The sequence below is a fragment of the Rhineura floridana genome, chromosome 2 (genome assembly GCF_030035675.1).
Source record: "Rhineura floridana isolate rRhiFlo1 chromosome 2, rRhiFlo1.hap2, whole genome shotgun sequence".
Classification (NCBI taxonomy): domain Eukaryota; kingdom Metazoa; phylum Chordata; class Lepidosauria; order Squamata; family Rhineuridae; genus Rhineura; species Rhineura floridana.
In genome coordinates this window covers 144,384,295-144,405,800 of record NC_084481.1, presented here as the reverse complement: position 1 = coordinate 144,405,800, position 21,506 = coordinate 144,384,295, and the positions used below count along the sequence as shown (strand labels likewise).

The 21,506-nt window shown below is 41.4% G+C and overlaps 1 protein-coding gene across 1 annotated transcript in view; it reads left to right on the top strand.

Annotated features, from left to right (window-relative positions):
- Positions 1-21,506, top strand: part of APIP (APAF1 interacting protein) — a 54,680-nt gene that overhangs the window by 8,967 nt on the left and 24,207 nt on the right. Inside the window, exons 2-3 of the mRNA XM_061610759.1 lie at positions 12,182-12,282; positions 16,550-16,598. Of these exons, the coding sequence (XP_061466743.1) occupies positions 12,182-12,282; positions 16,550-16,598 (150 nt within the window). The remainder of the gene's footprint in view (positions 1-12,181; positions 12,283-16,549; positions 16,599-21,506) is intronic.

Sequence of the window (21,506 nt, the reverse complement as noted above, 5' to 3'; positions counted from 1 at the left end):
TAAACTATGCATTATTCACAGCATTATTTTAAATGGAAATTTGCTTATTTGGGAGTCATGATAGAAATAAAGCAGGGAGGGTGTTTGATGAACAAAGAAATTAATTGCCATCTTTTAAGCTAATATTATCCTTAATATCTGTTGGCTCAAGGTCTGCTTCAGATATTGGAAGATTATACAGTGATCACTTCCAGTTATGATTTTTATAATGTTTAAAGCACTGAGCTACACCCTTTCATATGAGAGCATATTTCCAGAAATAAAGGAAAATTGTTGTATGTGGCATGTGCCACTCCTTACTTCGTGCATTTAGTTGGTATATGTCAGTCGGTATTGCCTTCACTTTCCAGTTATTAGATTGGAAACTAAAGGCCTGTCTAATCCAGCATCCTGTTCTTGCAGTAGCCAATCAGACAACTATGGAAAGCCCTCAAGCAGGACATGAGTGCAATAGCATTCTTCCCAATTGTGATTGCCAGCAACTGGCAGACAGGGGCCAACTGCCTCTCACCGTGAGTATAGAACATAGCCACCATGGCTAGTAGCCATGAATAGCCTTATTGTCCATGCATTTCTGTAATCTTCCTTTAAAACCATGTTAAGTTAGTGACCATCACTACCTCTTTGTAGGAGCAAGTTCTATCCTCTCACCCATGCTATTTAACATCTATGTAAAGCTGCTGGGAGAGATCATCAGGAGATTTGGGCTGCAGTGTCACCAATATGCGGATGACACTCAGCTCTATCTCTCATTTAAATCTTCACCGGAGAGGGCTGTGGAGACCATGTCCAAGTGCCTGGAATCCGTGAGTGGATGGATGGGCAGGAACAGGTTGAAGTTGAACCCTGATAAGACCGAGGTACTACTTGTGGGAGACAAGGGAGGGTTAGGAGATGTTGACCTGGTGTTTGTGTTGGTCAGTGACGCAGGTTGTGAGACTCACAGACAAGGTTTTTAGCAGAGAGAGAGAAACCTGAAGCAGAAGGGTTAAGCTGTGAGAACAGAGTTCCAGACAATCAAGGTCAGTGTGGCTGGCTGAGAGTGTGATAAGGTGGGAACTGGCAGGAACTCAGAGTGGGGGAAGAAATGTCAATGGAGAAAGATGTGTCTAATGTCTTTGCCTAGTAAAGACTCTTACATGAAACTTGCCTGGCCTGTCTTATTTCTGTTCTAAACGGCTTTTGGATTCAAACCACGTCTGACCTACACACGCACTCGCCAACAGGGGTTATGGGCCCAGATTATCAGGCGTGGTAGCGGGTTCGAGAGCCAGTGAAGTGGCGTTGTTGCAGAGAGAAACAAAGCGCAAATAAGAGGCAAGTAAGAGTGGGCAAAATGGCTGTAAATCTGTCTTCCGGGATGCCGATGGAGAGGCTGAATGCTGTAAATTACTCCAGTTGGAAGTGGAGAATGAGAGCAGTTCTGATTAAAGAGGATTTGAATGATGTCGTGGAAAACCCCCCTCCGGCAGCTCCTTCAGCAGCGTGGCTGAAGAAAGACGAGAAAGCGAAGGCTTTTATTACTCTGGGGCTATCAGATTCACAACTGTTGCTGGTGAGTAATGAGCTGACTGCTAATCAGATGTGGGAAAAGTTAAGAGCCGCGCATGTACAGCAAACTGCGGGAAGCAGGCTGTGTTTAGCACGGAAGCTATATCAGATGCGTTTTACAGATGATGTGACTATGGAAGAGCATTTGGCTGAATTTCGTAGATTAAATGCTGAGCTCCAAGATCGAGGCGTTCATCATAATGACTTACAGATGGTTTATCTCCTGTTATCTTCATTTGATCAAAAATGGGACGTGCTGGTCTCTGGTCTGGAAAGCCAACCTGACGGGACTCTAACTTTGGACTTTGTGGAACAGAAACTTCAACAAGAGTGGAATAGGAGGCAAGAGAATAAGAAAATGGAATTAAAAGAGACTGTGACTGTGTCTGTACAACAACGAAATCAAAGAAGCAGGGAAGAGACTAAAACATGTTATTTTTGTGGATCACGTGGGCATATACAGAGACATTGTTTAAAGAAGAGGAATAACAGAAACTTTGAAAGTCAGAGAGCAAGCGTGAACTTTGTTTCTAAGGAGAGCAATAAACTGATTAACTCTAAATGGCTTCTTGACAGTGGAAGCGTCTAATTGCCTAATCACAGACTCTAGTTTATTTTACACTTCAAAGCCGACGCAGGAGAAGCTTTATCTGGCTGACGGATCGACTCAGGACGCGACTGCGAGAGGAATGCTGAAGATGGGTAATTTGGGGATTGTAACAGATGTATTATTGATTTCTGGTTTAAAATATAACATTCTATCAGTGAGAAAATTGGCTCAAATAGATTGTAAAGTTACATTTGAAGGGGATAGATGTTTTGTGAGAAAAGATGGTGAAATATGCATGCAAGGGAAATTACAGAACAATATGTTTATGGTTGAGTGCAAGCTTGATAAAGACATGTGTGCTTGGATAGCAGTAAATAAAGAGAAACATGATAATTGTGTCCATGAATGGCACAGAAAACTGGCACACACCCATTTCCAAAAGATACAAAACACCCCAAAATATAGTCAAGATTTGAAATTAAAACACTGTGAGCATGTGGATGAGTGTGAGGTATGTTATAAAACAAAAATGACTGTGAATCCAGTAAATAAGAGCTGTGAAAGCACGACTTCTGAACCATATCAGCTCATACATGTGGATTTAGCTGGACCTTTTCAGTGCTCAAAAGGTGGAGCAAGGTTTTATTTAGTGATTGTGGATGATTTCTCCAGATTTACACATGTGTTCTTATTGAAAAAGAAAAGTGATGCAGAAGAGAAATTAAAGGCATTCATACAGAGAACAGAAACACAACATGGGGTTGTTATCAAAAATATCAGATCAGATAGAGGTGGTGAATTTACCAGTAATTCATTTCAAACATATTTGGAAAAGAAGGGGATAATTCAAAGTCTAACTGCTCCCTTCAGCCCATCCTCCAACGGAACGGCAGAGAGGAGGAACCGGTCATTGCAGGATTCAATGAGAGCAATGCTAGCAGATGCAGATATGAATCAATCTTATTGGGGTGAATGTATTCTGTACACTGTTTATATTCAGAACCGCCTAATGCACAGAACAATAGGCATGTCTCCCTATGAGAAACTGACTGGAAGAAAACCCAGAGTGAAACACATAGAACGTTTTGGGGCAAGATGCTGGGTACATGTTGCAAAACAGTCAAGAGAGCAGGCAGGACGCATTTTGGGATTTCAGAATTCATATTACAGAGTTTGGTTGCCTGAGAAACAACAAGTAGTGTTAAGCAGAAACATAAAGGTGATAGATAAACCTTGGAGAGACAGTCAAACAGTGATCTTAGAGAGTGAAAGCAAACAGGAAGCTGCTGATGTTCCTTTCAGGCAGCAAATACCATTAAAAACTGCATTAAAAGATTTAATGCATAGTGGCAAACGTACTGTTAAAAGACTGAGAGGTGAAGACATAACAACACATGATACAGGAATGCCAAGTACTAGTGGTGCTGGTCCGAGTAAAATTGAAAGCGAAGAAGAAATGGAAATAGATATTGTCAGGAAATCAGAGAGAAAAACGAAAGGTAAACCTCCTCAGAGATTTGCATTTAATGTTACACAACAGAATAATAAAACAGATGAAATTCCAGTAGAATGGGAAAAAGAGGGACCAATAGATAAAGAAACAATGGATCTAATGTGGAAGTTTTGTGTTGAAGAATGAAATGTAATTGTATTATCAAATAAAAGTGAACAAACATGAATCTGTGAAACTTGTGTAAATAAAGAATAAAGAGAAACTGAACTGAACTGAAAATGTAAATAGAAACTGTAAGAACACAAACCATGTACTGAAATGTATTTGTGATGAAAAGTTAATGTTGTAGAAAATGTAATAATTGTAACATGAAGTTTTGTAGTCTGTAAGTCTCAGGTGGGGGCTGTTGGTCAGTGACGCAGGTTGTGAGACTCACAGACAAGGTTTTTAGCAGAGAGAGAGAAACCTGAAGCAGAAGGGTTAAGCTGTGAGAACAGAGTTCCAGACAATCAAGGTCAGTGTGGCTGGCTGAGAGTGTGATAAGGTGGGAACTGGCAGGAACTCAGAGTGGGGGAAGAAATGTCAATGGAGAAAGATGTGTCTAATGTCTTTGCCTAGTAAAGACTCTTACATGAAACTTGCCTGGCCTGTCTTATTTCTGTTCTAAACGGCTTTTGGATTCAAACCACGTCTGACCTACACACGCACTCGCCAACAGTTTGATGGAGTGAAGTTGCCCCTACAGGACCAGGTCCGCAGCCTCGGGGTTGTTCTTGATTCCAAGCTGTCCATGGAGGCTCAGATTTCGGCTGTGAGCCGGGCAGCTTGGTATCAATTACACCTTATACGTAGGCTGCAACCCTACCTCCCTGTTCAACAGCTCCCACCAGTGGTGCATGCCCTGGTCACCTCTCGATTGGACTACTGTAATGTGCTCTACGTGGGGTTACCCTTGAAAACAACCCGGAAATTACAACTTGTACAGAATGCAGCGGCGCGCTTACTTACCAACAGCCGCCGCCGGGACCACATTACGCCAGTATTACTTGATCTACACTGGCTGCCGGTTATTTTCCGGGCCCGATTCAAGGTGTTGGTATTAACCTTTAAAATCCTGTACGGTTTCGGCCCAGCTTACCTGAAAGAGCGCCGCCACCGCCACCAATTATGCCGCCCAACTAGATCAGCCACACAAGGCCTTCTCGTAATCCCGCCAACCAAAACAGCTAGGTTGGTGGGTACTAGGGAGAGAGCCTTTTCTGTGGTGGCCCCCACTCTCTGGAACTCCCTCCCATGTGATCTTCGACATGCCCCTTCCCTAGAGGTATTCCGCAAGGCCCTGAAGACGTGGCTTTTCCACCAGGCCTTTGAGGTCCTTGGGAAGGGTAAATCTCCATGATTTTGCCATCTATCATATGCTGCTAATATAATTGTTTTTATATGTATTGATGACTGTCCAGTATTTTTATCTACTGTTATTAATATGACTGCATTTGATATTGTTGTATTTTATCTTATTTTAATGTAGCCTAGAGTGGCTATTTGCCAGATAGGCGACAAACAAATTAAATATTATTATTATTATTATATTCTCTAGTTTAACTATGTGCTCTTTTCCCTGTCCTAAATCATTCCATTTAATTGGATGGCCCCAGGTTCTAGTATTATGAGAAAGGAAGGAAAATCTTTCTGTCCACTTTCTTCACACCCTGCTTAATCTTATACTCCTTTATCCCTCCTTACTCACTTTTTTCCTAAACTAAAAATCTCCAAATATAGGCACTTTTCCTCATGGGGGAGTTGCTTTAATCCCTTTATGGTGTTGGCCACTCTTTTCTGGACCAGCTATATAATATCCTTTTTGGGGTGAAGCAACCAGTCTGAACCCTGGGAACACGAGAGTCTTTGTGGATGAGCGGTTCTCGAATCTGTGAGATAGGTCAGTTGCCTGCTCTGGATAAGGTGCACTCCCTCTGAAGAAAGTATGTAGTTTGGGAGTACTCCTTGAACCATTGTTGTCATTTGAGGCGCAGGTGTCCTCTGTGGCTGGGAGTGCCTTTTATCAGCTTTGTCTAATACGTCAGCTACAGCCATTCCTAGTGACCACATGATCATTGTAGTTCATGCATATGTTCTTTGTTTTAAATTTCTGAGGTTGAATTTGTTTTTAATTTTGTACAATATATATATTTATTTTGTAAGCCTCTTTAAGACCTAGATGGTGAAAAGTGGGATATAACATTTTAAAATAAATAAAATCCAACAGCATTATGATATTGGCAGTTTTATTTTCAGTTCCTTTTCTAATTATCATGGCATTTTCCTTTTTCACAGCTGCTTCACACTAGGTCAGCAACTTCATCGAGCTATCTGCCAGGACCCCAAGGTCTCATTCCTGGCCATTTACCACCGGTTCAGACCCCATGAATGTATATGTGAAATGAGGACTTTTTGCCCCAGTGCCCATCACTTGACACTTTTTATAAATAAGAATTGGTTGTTTGAGGGACAGGAAATCTTGTTCAGGATGTAGTGACAAAGCCTGATAGAAAGCTTCAAGGAGTTATTAAAATGGTGTTAGATTAACTGAAAGCATGGTGCAGGCTGTCTTTGTGTGCAGAACACTAAGACCAACACCACCTTTCATTTTGGGAAAAAATGTTTCCATGATCAGTAAAAATGGAAATTACTGCTTGGTAAGCTTTTCATTTGATGAAGTTATTTCATGTGCGCTCTGCAGATATAAATGTCTTTTGCTCTATAACTGCTGTTCACACAGTCAACTTAGCTCATGATAAACGTGACACTGTGAACCTGCCTTCACTAATGACCTCTGTTTTAGAATAGATGCCAGATTTATCTGTACTTTAAAAATAAGGATTTCAGGTCTGTATTGCATAATAGCAAGGACAATGGATAAATGCCTCCACTTCCCTTCAGACGTTAGAGCAAATTGGCATTTTTTCCCTCCATCAATGTACTTCAGTCATGTTGGCTTAACAGTAACTCAATAAATCCTTGGTGAATCCTTTTGCAAATGTCTGGTATTATGTTGATATTTACTATAAGATGAAGCTCATCCTGAAAGATGTTCTGGTAAGATGAAACTTACTTTTGGCTTATGCAAAAGTATATCATTTTTCTTTGCAGTAAATAGTGTATATAAAAGTCAGCCTAATATAATATGGAAGGCTTCAAAGGGACTTTGATTTCATAGCAAATTCTAAAACAGTAATGATTCACAACATTAACTGGTGTAAACCCGCATAGTTGCATTACATTCAATAGAGATACTCCTGTTTGCATCAACTGTAAAGCTGTCTTGGCATCTGCTAAAATGTGGTAAATGGAGAATGACGAATTGCAGTTGTTAATGGTAATTTCAGCAAAACTCAATTTGAAAGCTATCTTTTAACTTCGGTTACTGATGACAGTTTTACTCTATCAAGCTGAATGAGTTTCATAGATCTAATTTATTTTTTCCTTCAATTTAAATGTAAATATTTAGGGAATCTTGTCAATAGTCCTCCTTTGGGAGAATATATAGCACCTCAGTTCAATGAAACACAGGCTGTGCATCATAAGAAGCTGTATTCAAATCAACCTTCTGAAATCTCTGCATAAAAGTAATAGATAGCTACTGCGATGTCCTTTGAACAGTATATCACAGGCACAGGAAACCCTCACATTTTTACCTGAAAGCATTGCAGGGATGTGTATTAAATTCCTTGGGTTTCTGTAGGCCCAATAGGTATCATGCAACACTGTTCTTCACCATGATGACTAGTACAAAACAAATGCTTTTTGTGCAGCTCTTTTCACTGTGCTGGGTAGAGTGTGCATTTGATTGGACTTTGACTATTGGTCAACAATCAGACATATGAACGCATGCGCCTCTCTTTTTTTACAACAACAAACAACAAATATGGCGGCTTAGGCTTAGGCGAAGGAGCTGGTGTTTGGAGCTCCCGCCGTACATTATTATTTTAACATCTGTTAATACTTTTAAATGCCATCTGTGTCTGTATGGGAGTGTGTCGGAGCAAGAGGATGGGTGACTGTGTTTGGCGTTACCCACCTCGCCCCTGCCCTACTAACAGAGGAATAGTGGAGCAGCGAATTGTATCGCGGATGCTAAGGGCGGCTGGAGCTGGAAGTGGAAGTGGGAGAGGTAAAATCGAAGCCGGGGACGAGCAAGGCCTTCTACCTCTTTGGTTGGTGCTGTGCTGTGCCTCGCTGCGCCTCCCGCTGCCGCCATTGCTGCTTCCCACCGCGGCTTGGGCGGGTGTTGTCTGTGGCTGCTGCTGCCTGCCATTGCCTGCCAGCGTGTGCCTGCGTTGCTGCACGCTGCCTCCGGTGCTGTGTTCTTTTCTGCGGCCTTTGTTGCTGCCGCCGCGGCGTCCTCTGTTGTCGCTGTGTTGTTGTCGGCGCTGTGTTTCCGTAGACCGCTGTGACATCGCTGGCTCTGTCGTCGGGCTCTGCTTCTTGCCTCATAGCCTGAGTCGCCTGTCGCTCGCTAGGGGTGTGGCCGGTCGTTGCTGGCGGTGGGCTTTTTTCCCGCTGTCGTTGCTGCGGCTGGTGTGTCCTTCATCGTGGGCATGGCTGTACCCTTGCTGCTGCTGCTGTCGCTGCGCTTCTCTCTGCTGTGTTTGTGCTTCATCTATGCCACAGTGGTTTGTGCTTGCCTTGGCGGCCTATGCCCCTTTGTCATCGTTAACATCTGGACTGTTCGAGGGTGGCGTTCTTTGTGGAAAGAAGAGAGGTTCAGAGCTGACGTTTGTGCGCACAGAGTGCGGGACTATGTCTGTTGTGAGAGTGTGAATTGAATGTGTGGGTGTCTGTATGAGTGTATGTTATGAGTGAGTGTGTATTTTTATCTACATGAGTTTTTATTTTTGAGTATTTTTATTCTGAGTTTTTTTTGCATTTATTATTTACAATGTGCCTGGGGAAGAGACCTTTCTATCAAGCGGGGAGACTTGAGGGGGCCCCAATTGCCGTAGTGACGGGCAGAGGGAGGTATGGTGTTATGAGAAGGACGTGCCAGGTAAGGGGAACGCGGCCCAGACATGTAGTGGCTGTGCCACGTTCTGGTCCTTCTCATACCCGCAGGGTTGTTGGTTGTCCTCTCAGCCAACCCTCAGATCTCCAGTTGCTGCTTCTTAATGCCAGATCGGTACAAAATAAAACCTCCCTCGTCCATGATTTGATTATGGACGAGGCAGCCGATCTGGCATGCATAACCGAGACCTGGGTGGGCGAGCAGGGAGGAGTTAGTCTCTCCCAGCTCTGCCCTCCAGGGTATTTGGTCCAGCATCATGGTAGATCTGAGGGTTGGGGAGGTGGGGTTGCTGTGGTCTATAAGAGTTCCATCTCACTCACCAAGCACCATGTCCATGCAATTACTGGTCTGGAGTGTTTGCACCTTATGTTGGGCCAGAGGGACAGACTGGGAATCCTTTTGGTGTACCGCCCACCTTGCTGCCCAATGGCTTCCCTAACTGAGCTGACGGAAGTGGTCTCGGAGGTATTGTTGAGATCCCCCAGACTATTAGTACTGGGGGATGTCAGCATCCATGCTGAGGCTACTTTGTCGGGGGCAGCTCAGGACTTCATGGACGCCATGACAACCATGGGGCTGTCTCAATATGTTAGTGGCCCAACACATACATCGGGGCATACTCTCGACCTCATTTTTGCTACTGGACATGGGGATAGTAATCTGGATGTGGGGAGTCTTACATCTCTCCCTTTGTCATGGTCAGATCACTGCTTGCTGAAGTTTAGACTTTCAGTGGCCTTTTCCCTCTGCAAGGGTGGGGGACCTATTAAAATGGTCCGCCCCCGGAGACTAATGAATCCTGAAGGTTTTCAAAGGGCTCTGGGGGATTTTCTGGCTGATAGGACTGGCGCTCCTGTCGAAGCCCTGGCTAATCTGTGGAATACAGAGATGACCCGGGCAGTGGACACGATCGCTCCTGCGCGCCCTCTCCCTTGTAGAGCTCATATAGCTCCTTGGTATACTCCAGAGCTAAGAGCAATGAAACAAGATAGGAGACTGCTTGAGCGGAGTTGGAGATGAACTCCCGACGAATGCAATTATGCACTGGTCCGTGCTTCTACCAAGCTGTATGTAGGAGCGGTGAGGGCGGCAAAGAAACAACATTTCGCTGCCACTATTAAGTCATCTCTCTCCCGCCCAGCGGAGCTTTTTAGAGTCGTCCGAGGGCTACTCTATTCAGGCCCACAGGACATGGCAGATACATCGGTGGCCCGCTGTAATGAGCTTGCTGAGCACTTCCAGCATAAGATCTTACGCATTCGCCGGGACTTAGATTCCCATTTTATGACAGTTAGTCCTAATGAGGTGTCTGGAGCCCAGTCTAGTCATGTTTTGTTGGGTAAGTTTCAGTCGGTTCAGTTCGAGGACGTGGACAAGGTGCTTGGACAGGTACGTGCAACCACTTCGGTACTAGATCCTTGCCCCTCTTGGCTTATAAAAACTAGCAAGGAGGGAACAGCTGGCTGGGCCAAGGAAGTGATAAATGCCTCTTTGCGAGAGGGAGTGGTCCCTGGCTGTCTGAAAGAAGCGGCGGTGAGACCACTCCTGAAAAAACCTTCCTTGGACCCAGAGGACTTTAACAGCTATAGACCAGTGGCAAATGTTCCATTCTTGGGCAAGATCTTGGAACGAGTGGTTGCTGACCAGCTCCAGGCGCTATTGGATGAAACCAATTATCTAGATCCATTTCAGTCGGGCTTCAGGCCCGGTTTTGGCACTGAGACGGCCTTGGTCGCCCTGTTTGATGACCTATGTCGGGAGAGAGACAGAGGGAGTGTAACTCTGTTGATCCTCCTTGATCTCTCAGCGGCTTTTGATACCATCGACCATGGTATCCTTCTGGAGAGGCTTGCGGAGTTGGGTGTTGGAGGCACTGCTTGGCAGTGGTTCCGCTCCTACTTGGCGGGCCGTCTCCAGAAGATAATACTTGGGGAACATTGTTCGACACCGTGGGCTCTCCAATATGGGGTCCCGCAGGGTTTGGTTTTGTCTCCCATGCTTTTTAACATCTATATGAAACCGTTGGGTGCGGTCATCCGGAGTTTTGGAGTGCGTTGTCATCAGTACGCTGATGACACGCAGCTCTACTTCTCCTTTTCATCTTCTTCAGGTGAGGCGGTCGATGTGCTGAACCGTTGCCTGGACGCGACAATGGACTGGATGAGAACTAACAAGTCGGGCGGTATATAAGTCTAACAAATAAATAAATAAATAAATAAATTGTACTGTTTAGAAAAAACTGTTGGGGTCAAAGGTCTCTTATATTCATTGGCCTCTCCTCTCCATAGGAATCATAGTGGACTAGGTGACAATCACAATTCCTGGGTGCTTGTGACTTGTGCCACTATAATTACTTACGAGTGGGTTGACTCATTCATAGCCCTAGTGCATTGTTTAAATAGGTAGTGTGAAAGGGTGTGCGACTGACACTATTCTCTTTCTGGTCAAGAGGGTTCTGGGCAGCATGGTGATGTATAGACCATGTTCAGATACCTCACCTTAATAAACAGAAATATGAATGAAGCCTTTTGCCCATTCACACAGTCCTTTTTCTCACTTTGCAATATGGCAAACAAACTAGGAGGCCTTCAATTAACTATAGTTTCTCCTTTTGCCTGAATCAGAAAACCAGCTTAAGAACAAGTCAGGACATTAAACCACTGTTTGAAGTTGGTTTAATATCTTGGCTCGTTCTGAACCTGACAACCATAGGTTCTGATGAAACAGGAAACTTTGGTTAATTAGCAACCCCTGCCTGATTTAAATCACAACTCATGAGTGAAGAGAAAAATATCTGCTTGTGCAGGCAAAAAAAAGTTGTTCTGAACCCAGCTTATTAAACCAAGATATGATAATCGAAACCATCTCATTATCAACCTTTATTTTCAAGCATAGGTTAAAATATACAGGGGGAGAAAAATGAGGGAAGCATTTTGCAGTTCTTTGCAATTCAAAATGATATTTGCAGAGATGACAAATCTGTGGTCCTCCAGGAATGACTAAACTACAAGTCCTGTCATCCCTGAACATTACCCCTGCTGGCTGGGGCTGATGAGAACTGGACCTCAATAATATAATATCTGGATTCTACCATGTTGACTTCCCTTGAGCTAAAGGGTAGGTGGTTGACCATATCTGAAATATTACCTCATGCAGTGGAGTTTAAATAGAGTTGCCATCCACTTAAAGAAATCTTTGTAAATTAATCATGCAAGTTTTGATTGAGCAAATGCTTATATATGCATGTGAACAAATAGTAATTTTGAAGAAAAAGCATTCTCTTTGTTTTTATGTAATGCCCCATGTGTTGTAGATGGATGAAGCGTGCTCTCTTGGCTGAATGAGAAGGGTGGAAGTCTCTTCAAAATAACACTGCCATTTGCAATTTCTCTAAGTACTTCTGTTTAAAGCAATTCCTTTTTTTATTTTAGAAAAGAAAGTATTCTGCCTGATCAACTGGAAACACACTTTTAATCTATCAGCTTGATCAGCTAAACACTGCAGTCTTCCTTTCTTTAAAAAAAAATAATTTTAAAATGTGCCATTTCTTTTTGTTTCCCTGTAGGAGAATCTGCATCCAAGGAATTTGATCCCAGAGCTTTGCCGCCAGTTTTATCACTTAGGATGGGTTACAGGGACTGGTGGTGGAATCAGCATGAAGCATGGGTGCGTGATGTGTTTGTGTCTCTACTTAATATCCTCTTAAGCACAGATTAACATAAGTGGAAGTAAAATGAAAGATAAAATACATGTTGAAATGCAAAGTCAACAATTAGTTTGATATCATTGCAAGAGAAGGCTGCTTAAGTCCAATACAGCAGTTCAAGAACTCTGTGGGTCCAGAAAAAAAAGCTGTCATTCTTGTATTTTTTAAAACAGTATTCCTCATACTGTCTCAGCAGTATATAAATAATCTCCACCAGCTGACAAAGAGAATATAAAGTGAATGATTCAGTGCAGGTGCATTGCTGTAAATAGATTTTCTAAAGTAACATGCACATGAAATGTTTGGCTACCTAAATTGTTCTGAATATTTGTATTTGTGGATAGCTAGCTCCGCTTAGTGGTGAAAAAAAGGAACAACAAGTAATCCGTTCCCATAAATCATGCAAGATGTGCTTGTCTGAACAAAGTCATTTTATAACGAAACATCTTTTGTCACATGGGCAGCCAATTTCTAGCCATGGGAACACATGGATTCAAGCAGATAGATACTGAGCAGTTCAAAAAAGAGTTGGCCAGTGATAGATTGGCAGTTGCCATTTCCCTCCTGCATACAGCCTTTATTGGACTAGTAGGGCTTGGAAGAATAAATGGGAAAGCCCCAGTTGTACTGGTCGCAGGGGTGGAGATAGAGGAGGCAGAAGGGGAGTTGTATTGAAAAACTGCATTCAAAAGCCATAAAGCAGCATCCCTCCAAGCATAAGTACATTACACAGAAATAAATCCCATTGATTTATGCTTTCACATGTTTGTTTGTTTATTAAATTTATAAGTCTGTAAGTTATGGTTGCTGCCTTATATGTTATGTGTACATATATGTATATCAAAAGCACTGTGTTTCCATTGCTGACAATTCTATACATGTTTACTTAAAATCAAGTTCCATTGTGTCAAATAGGACTTATTCCCTACAAGCATTTTTAGGATTAGTGCAGTGAATTATTTTTTTAATAGCCCTGAGAAATGAAATGCAAATTTGTGCTAAATTATGCAGCTAGTATGAATTAAGCAGGTGATACTTGGTTCTTAGATTTAAGAACTGTGTTATTAGATGCCTGATCATTCATCATCAAAGTGGTAACATTCTTTGATGCACCAGCTCAGTTTGGACAGTCATATCTCAGCTTAATAAGCTAAAATTGCTCACTCCTTGATGGTCTTCCGGAAACTTGTAAAAACTATTCTGCTCCGGAGAGCCTTTGGTTGGGACTGACAGTTCAGCCTGACACTGTTTAAAGTTTTTTTATCTTTTATTTTTATCTTTTAAGTTCTTTTATTCTCACTCTCTTATATGTGTATGCACATATATACATGTATGTATGTTTGTATGTGTATGAATAATGCATTTTATGTATATATGTGCATAATGCATTTTATGTATTTTAATAGTATTTTATGCATTTTAATTTACTGTAATGTTTTGTGTTTTTATTGTGTATTTTATTATATATGCCTGCGATTTTATTGTAGCCACCCTGAGTGCCCAGTTGTAGGGTAGAAGGGCGGGATAGAAATATTTTAAATAAATAATAAATAAATAAAATATGCACCATCGTTTACCTGTGCCCTCTGTCCCCATGCCTCCTTTCTTCTCAGTGTACTGCAGTAAAATAGCCTTCATTTAACTGTATTTTCTGTTACGTCTGAACCAGGAAACTATTGTTACAAGACTTGGAAATAACCAAGATCTTAAACCACCTTCAATCCATGGTTTAAGATCCTAGCTTGTAACTATAGTTTCCTGGTTTGGACATAACAAGAAACTATGGTTAATTGAAATATTCCAGGATTAATTGTTGTTTGCTGAAGAGAGAAGGGGCTGCAAGTTTCATTAATAAAATAGCTTATTTAGTTGGAATATGATAATCTGAACGCCTGATTAGGTAACTTTGACAAATTATTCCATTATTATTGTATTTTTAAGGAAAAGGAGAAATAGAGATCATGTGATGCCAGTGGGTATGAAAAGGCAGCTATAACTGAGGTCTACAGGGAAGAGAATGAATTAAGAGAATGAATTTTGAAGCTGCACTCTGACTCCAGTTGTGTCTGTAAAAAGGAAGGATCTGTCTATTCAAGTTAATTTCTCTAATTATAATATCTATTCACTAATAGGCAAAAAACATTGCGGTTTAAGAATGTACCTATAGCCCAGAGATATTTCTACCAAACTTTAAAAAGCAGGGAAATTGGGCAGCTATAGTGAATGCACCAGGGGAGCAGGAGACCTGAACTCCTCTCTGAGATATTGTACTGCCCTACAAAGTTGTCAAAATGCAAACACCATTTGGGTTGGTCTTTCACAGTCCAATCCACTTGCTGTGTAGCTTGGAAGAATTTGGAGGGAGAAATATCAATAATTTAAGATATGCAGACGATACCATACTACTAGCAGAAACCAGTAACAATTTGAAACGAATGCTGATGAAAGTTAGAGGACAGCACAAAAGCAGGACTACAGCTGAATGTCAAAAAGACTAAAGTAATGACAACAGAAGATATATGTAACTTTAAAGTTGACAATGAGGACATTGAACTTGTCAAGGATTATCAATACCTTGACACAGTCCTTAACCAAATTGGAGACAATAGTTAAGAAATCAGAAGTCTAGGACTTGGGAGGGCAGCTATGAGAGAACTAGAAAAGGTCCTCAAATGCAAAGATGTATCGCTGAACACTAAAGTCAGGATCATTCAGACCATGGTATTCCTGATCTATATGTACGGATGTGAAAGTTGGACAGTGAAAAAAGCAGATAAGAGAAAAATCAGCTCATTTGAAATGTGGTGTTGGAGGAAAGCTTTGCGGATACCATGGACTGCAAAAAAGGACAAATAATTGGGTGTTAGAACAAATTAAACCAGAACTATCACTAGAAGCTAAAATGATGAAGCTAAGGTTATCGTACTTTGGACACATAATGAGAAGACATGATTCACTAGAAAAGACAATAATGCTGGGGAAAACAGAAGGAAGTAGAAAAAAGAAATGGATTGATTCCATAAAGGAAGGCACATACCTGAACTTACAAGATCTCTACAGGGTGGTTTATAATAGATGCTATTGGAGGTCACTGATTCATAGGGTCGCCAGAAGTCGTAATAGACTTGAAGGCATATAAGAACAAATGTGTAAGTATGCTGGCATAAGTGCAATTTAAGGAACAGTCACATTATAAGTTGTTTTTCTGTCAAATGTGCTGCGATAATAAAATGCATTTTGATTAAGCAAGAATATTTTTAAAAATCATAACATTCCCAATCAATATATAATGTGCTTTTTATTTTGTCTGCAAATCCTTGTCAGTTTAGTGATCCCATGGAGTCTTACTCATTCATAAATGTACAATCCCCCCACCCCTTTGTTGTCTTTTTCATTAGATAAATAATAGCACCTTCGCTGTGTCTTCAAATACCACCTGGGTGTTGCCTGGCCCATTTAACCACTAGGTGTCTCTGCTCTGCATGATTCCAAGAAAGAGCACCAAAGTATTGCACCAATATTGTTAACAACTGCAGCTTTTCTTGCAGCCTCTGCTACACCTTCTCCTATACCCACAAAGGCTACACAAAGATTTGTGCAATATTAATTCATTTTTATTTATTTTAAATCATTTTATAGTCCCAGTGTTCCTCCCTAAGGAGATCAGAACAGCATACGCTACAAGCAGTAACATATAAACAAACAATAACAAACAACAAAACTCACAGCATGTCTTTATCTCTTCCGTTCTACACCCCTTTATTTGGACAAAAGCCCCCTGGGTGTCAGAAAACTTTGCTCCAACTTCATCTTGCTTTGAATCACAGCTTCTGTTAAGTTAACCCAAGAACATAGCATTTCTACAGCTGCTTTATGCCTACACCTAAACTTCTATAATCCCACAAACATACACACACAGTATAGATATTTATACCTGTGCAAATTAAAAGGATTGTCATGTCTTAAAATTTGTCTTAAAATCACAAAAAGAGCATTTGATATAGAGCATTAAGGGCAACCACAAGTAATAACATCTCCAAGCTTTGTCAGTACTGGGTGTTTTAGGGCTAGCTAAACCTGTGGCAATAGGTTAAACGCTGCTGCTGAGATGAAGATCATATAGAGATGGAAGAAATTATTGTACGTTACGTTGTGTCTGTAAATGAAGCCATATGCTTCATGCTGCTTTATGCCTACAACTAAACTTCTATAATTTCCCTCCCCTAGCAATGAAATATATATTGCTCCCTCTGGTGTCCAAAAAGAAAGAATTCAGGTAGGTATTTTTACTGCTGATCTCTTTCTTGAAAATAAATCTGCAGCCTTATCCTATCCATGCTTTCTTAGAAGAAAATCCCAGTGAGTTACTCCCAGGTAAATACGTATAGGATTGCAACCACAAATATGTTTAGACATTCTTATTAGTAAGAAAAAATTTCAGACACTTTCTTTTCTCATTCGTTCTGGTGGTAATTCTCTGGCCTAAACAGGCTTTTTTGTAATTGATTTAGATGGTTAAGGTATCCTCAACTAAAGAGAAAACCTAGGAGGCAATGGAGATGAATGGGACAGAGAGGGTACAGTGCACCTTATATACAAGGGAGAGGTGATAGAGAAGCCTTTATTTCTGTATGGAAGAGTAGCCATTCCTAGGACTATTCAGAGGCAGCCAATGTGACAGTCTAGTGCAGGGAGAAACCTCTTGAAGCATCATAACCAAGACACACATGTATACCAAATTGTCCACTCATTTCTCCTTTTTTTTCATGCATAGAAAAAAAATCCTTTCTGTTTATTGGTCCTTTGTCATTGACACCTCACCACTATGGACAGTCAAGAACAGTAAGGTTTTCTTCTGTGCAGCAAATTCTGTTTTCCACGTTCATTTGGCAAATGGCAGTGAAGGACCCTACCCTACTTGCCATTAATGTTATTGCTGTTGGTCAGGAACAAGAGCAGGCTATTTTACTCTTTGACTTTATATTGGAACACTGTCAATAGGGCTGATTAGGAACACTCCTTTCAGCCAATGACAAAGAAGGAATAGCCACCAAGAGAAAATCAATTCTATAAAGCACTCTTTTTCTTTACCTTGGAGGCAGGGTGCAAGAGCTTCTCCTATCCATCCAGAGTGCTGGAATGTCTAAAAAAACTGGGAAGACAGTGGCAGCAATGTTTCCTGTGATAGAAATAGGCCTGTGTTAGATTGGTCCATATCTTGTATACCGAAATGAACAAATAGATTTTAAGGAAATGTTTTTGTACCTATTGGCCTAGAAGCTTTATCTATGAACATAGTAATTAACAGAAAGTATGACCAACACAGTAAAATAATTATACAGCCATGAGAGTGACTGTATACTATAGTCAGCATGGATTTTTGGCATTTCGCAATGTTAAATCGAAAATACCCCCCATGCCATTCTGATGCTTCCCATAAGCATATTTCAAAACAAAACCTTACAAAAATTACAGTCCTGAACTGAGAAACTCTTGCTTAACAGCCCTCTAAATTTTCATGGCGATACACAAAACAATCAGAGAATCGAGAGTTCATAGAATCATAGAATAGAGTTGGAAGAGGCCTATAAGGCCATCAAGTCCAACCCCCTGCTCAATGCAGGAATCCAAATCAAAGCATTCCTGACAGATGGCTGTCCAGCTGCCTCTTGAATGCCTCCAGTGTTGGAGACCCCACTACCTCTCTAGGTAATTGATTCCATTGTCGTATGGCTCTAACGGTTAGGAAGATTTTCCTGATATCTAGTCGAAATCTGGCTTCTTGCAACTTGAGCCCATTATTCCGTGTCCTGCACTCTGGGACAACCGAGAAGACATCCTGGCCCTCCTCTATGTGACAACCTTTCATGTACTTGAAGAGTGCTATCATATCTCCCCTCAGTCTTCTCTTCTCCAGGCTAAACATGCCCAGTTCTTTCAGTCTCTCCTCATAGGGCTTGGTTTCCAGTCCCCTGTTCATCCTTGTTGCCCTCCTCTGAACCTGTTCCAGTTTGTCTGCATCCTTCTTGAAGTACGGAGACCAGAACTGGATGCAGTATTCAAGGTGAGGCCTAACCAGTGTTGAATAGAGGGGAACTAATACTTCATGCGATTTGGAAACTATCCTTCTGTTAATGTAGCCTAAAATAGCATTTGCCTTTTTTGCAGCCACATCACACTGTTGGCTCATATTCAGCTTGTGATCAACGACAATTCCAAGATCCTTCTCACATGTCATGTGGCTGAGCCAAGTATCCCCCATCTTATAACTGTGCATTTGGTTTCTTTTTCCTAAGTGTAGAACTTTGCATTTATCGCTGTTGAATTTCATTCTGTTGTTTTCAGCCCAATGCTCCAGCCTATCAAGGTCCCTTCGAATTTTGTTTCTGTCTTCCATGGTATTAGCTATGCCCCCCAATTTTGTATCATCTGCAAATTTGATAAGCATGCTCTGTACCTCCTCATCCAAATCGTTAATAAAAATATTGAAGAGCACTGGGCCCAGGACCGAGCCCTGTGGTACCCCACTCATTACTTCCGCCCAGTTTGAGAAGGAACCATTGATAAGCACTCTTTGAGTACGATTCTGGAGCCAACTGTGGATCCACCTGATAGTTGTTCCATCCAGACCACATTTAGCTAGCTTGCTAATCAGAATATCATGGGGCACTTTTGTCAAAAGCTTTGCTGAAGTCGAGGTATATCATGTCCACAGCATTCCCACAGTCTACAAGGGAGGTTACCTGATCAAAAATTGAGATAAGATCAGTTTGGCAAGATTTGTTCTTCATAAAAGTGTTTGTTGTTGTTATGTGCCTTCAAGTCGACTATGACTTCTGGCAACCCTATGAATCAGCGACCTCCAATAGCGTCTGTCATAAACCACCCTGTTCAGATCTTGTAAGTTCAGGTCTGTGGCTTCCTTGATGGAATCAATCCATGTCTACTTTGGCCTTCCTCTTTTTCTACTTCCTTCTGTTTTTCCAAGCATTATTATCTTTTCTAATGAATCATGTCTTCTCATTATGTGTCCAAAGTATGATAACCTCATTTTCATCATTTTAGCTTCTAGTGATAGTTCTGGTTTAATTTGTTCTCATAAAAGTGTAAAAAGAGAGAGAAAACAGACCTGTTTTGGACTTTTTTCTGTCAGAGTTCTCATAATCTGTTGAAATTAATTAAAAATCATCCATGTTCACAGAGTACCTGTAATCCTATTACCGACCTTGCCCCATATTCTGACCTTCATCTTCTGCAGTTTAAAAGTTAAAAAAAAATGCCTGGCTGATCTTTAATTAATTTAAGAAATATAGCATTGAACTCAATGAGCATTGGGCATGCTCGGTAAGAACCAACTGTCAGTGTTCTAAAAGCCAGACTCACAGCTGCTTAGCTTGCCTAATCAGGGGGCCACACCCACCCCAGACCTTTATTTCACTTGAGACAGTCATGGTTTCCCCCAAAGAATCCTGGGAAGTGTAGTTTGTGAAGGGTGCTGAGAGAAGACTGCTGTTTCCCTGACAAAGCTCCAGTGGCCAAAGTGGTTTAACAGTCAGCTGCTGTGATTGAAGCTCCATGAGGGGAACAGATCCTCTCCCAGCAACTCTCAGCACCCTTCACTAACTACACTTCCCAGGATTCTTTGGGAGAAGCCATGACTGTCTAAAGTGAAATGACAGTCTGGTGTGGATGTGGTCAGGGACAGCTTTGGTTTAAATTTGGGTGGGATGCTACATGTCCCTGCTGTAGAATTAAATGTTGGGAGAAACACTGAAAAGCAATGATACTGTTCACAATGTTTTCCTTTTGGAAAGGAAAGGGCTTCCCCTTTGCCCAGTGCCCACCAATCTCCTCCCCTCCTCCTCCCCTTGCAGCCCCTCCCCCAGGTCAGTTTCACCTATCCTAAGCATGATTGTACAGGAGTAAATCCCACTGAACTCAAAAAGCATGCAAATGATCAAACCTGCCCTCCTTCCTCCTATCCCCTCCCTCTTGCCCCTCCCCTCACCCTTCCTTCACCTCTCCCTTATATATTAAAGGCAAGTCATTTTGTAGTACTATGATCAGTTAAGGTGTACCTGCCCTGTTAGTAGCTGTGGTGGGATGTTGTTAAGGAATTAATTTACATGATGAAATACCCATTTAATATTTTAGGAGATGTGCTAGAAATGGGCAAGGCAGCTTTTAAATATGACATCTGCTAATAATTATAGAACAAGTAATTAAGAACCACCAAGTCGGCAAAACACTCAATAATATAATCGATGAGCATAACAGATAATACAGGCCGATCCACTCCCACTTGTCAGAGCGCTTTCATTTACTTCCAATTCCTACTGATAAGTCGCACTTGGACTTGTTTCTAAGCTGTTCAGGATTTCATACTGGTTGGGAAAAGGAACATGATTCCTATTCCTGTTTCAGATAACAAGTGTTATCTGAAAAAAATCTGACAAAAGTTCACAAGGATTCCCAAACTACTCCTTCAATGTTAAACCATCAAACCCATTAAAGACTGACATATTGAATCTAATGCCCGTGTATACATTCACTCATAAGCTGATTAGATGCCAAATGGAACTAATTCACACAAAGACTGAGATTGGTGGAGCTGATTGGAGAAACTGAATGATAATTATAAAATTGACCCCTTCCACAGATGAAATTTCAACAAAAGTATGGATGAAAGAACTATCAGCCAAACATCAAAGCCACTGAAACGCAAAATTATAGAAGCATCTTATCGCTACCAACAAAGCATGTCATGTGATACAAAAAGAACAGAAAAGACCACTTGGCATGCTACCTCTTGAGCTTTTATAAAGATAGTCTCTATACTTTGATTAAAGTCGCTTATAATTGACATGCAATCCTTGAGAAAATAAGGGTGAAAATAGTACTTGTAATTATTATTATACAGCCACGCAGCATGGATTGTTTGCATTCCTCAATGTAAAATTGAAAGTACCCCCATGCCACTCTGCTGCTTCCCATAAGCACATTTCAAAACAAAACCCTACAAAACTTATAGTCCGGAACTCAGAAACACTTGCTTAACAACCTTTTAAGTTTTCATGATGATACATACAACAGTCAGAGAGAATGGAGAGTTCAAAGTGTAAAATGAGAAAAAATCCAGACCCCTTTTGGACCTTTTTCTGTTAGTAGTCTCATAATGTGTTGA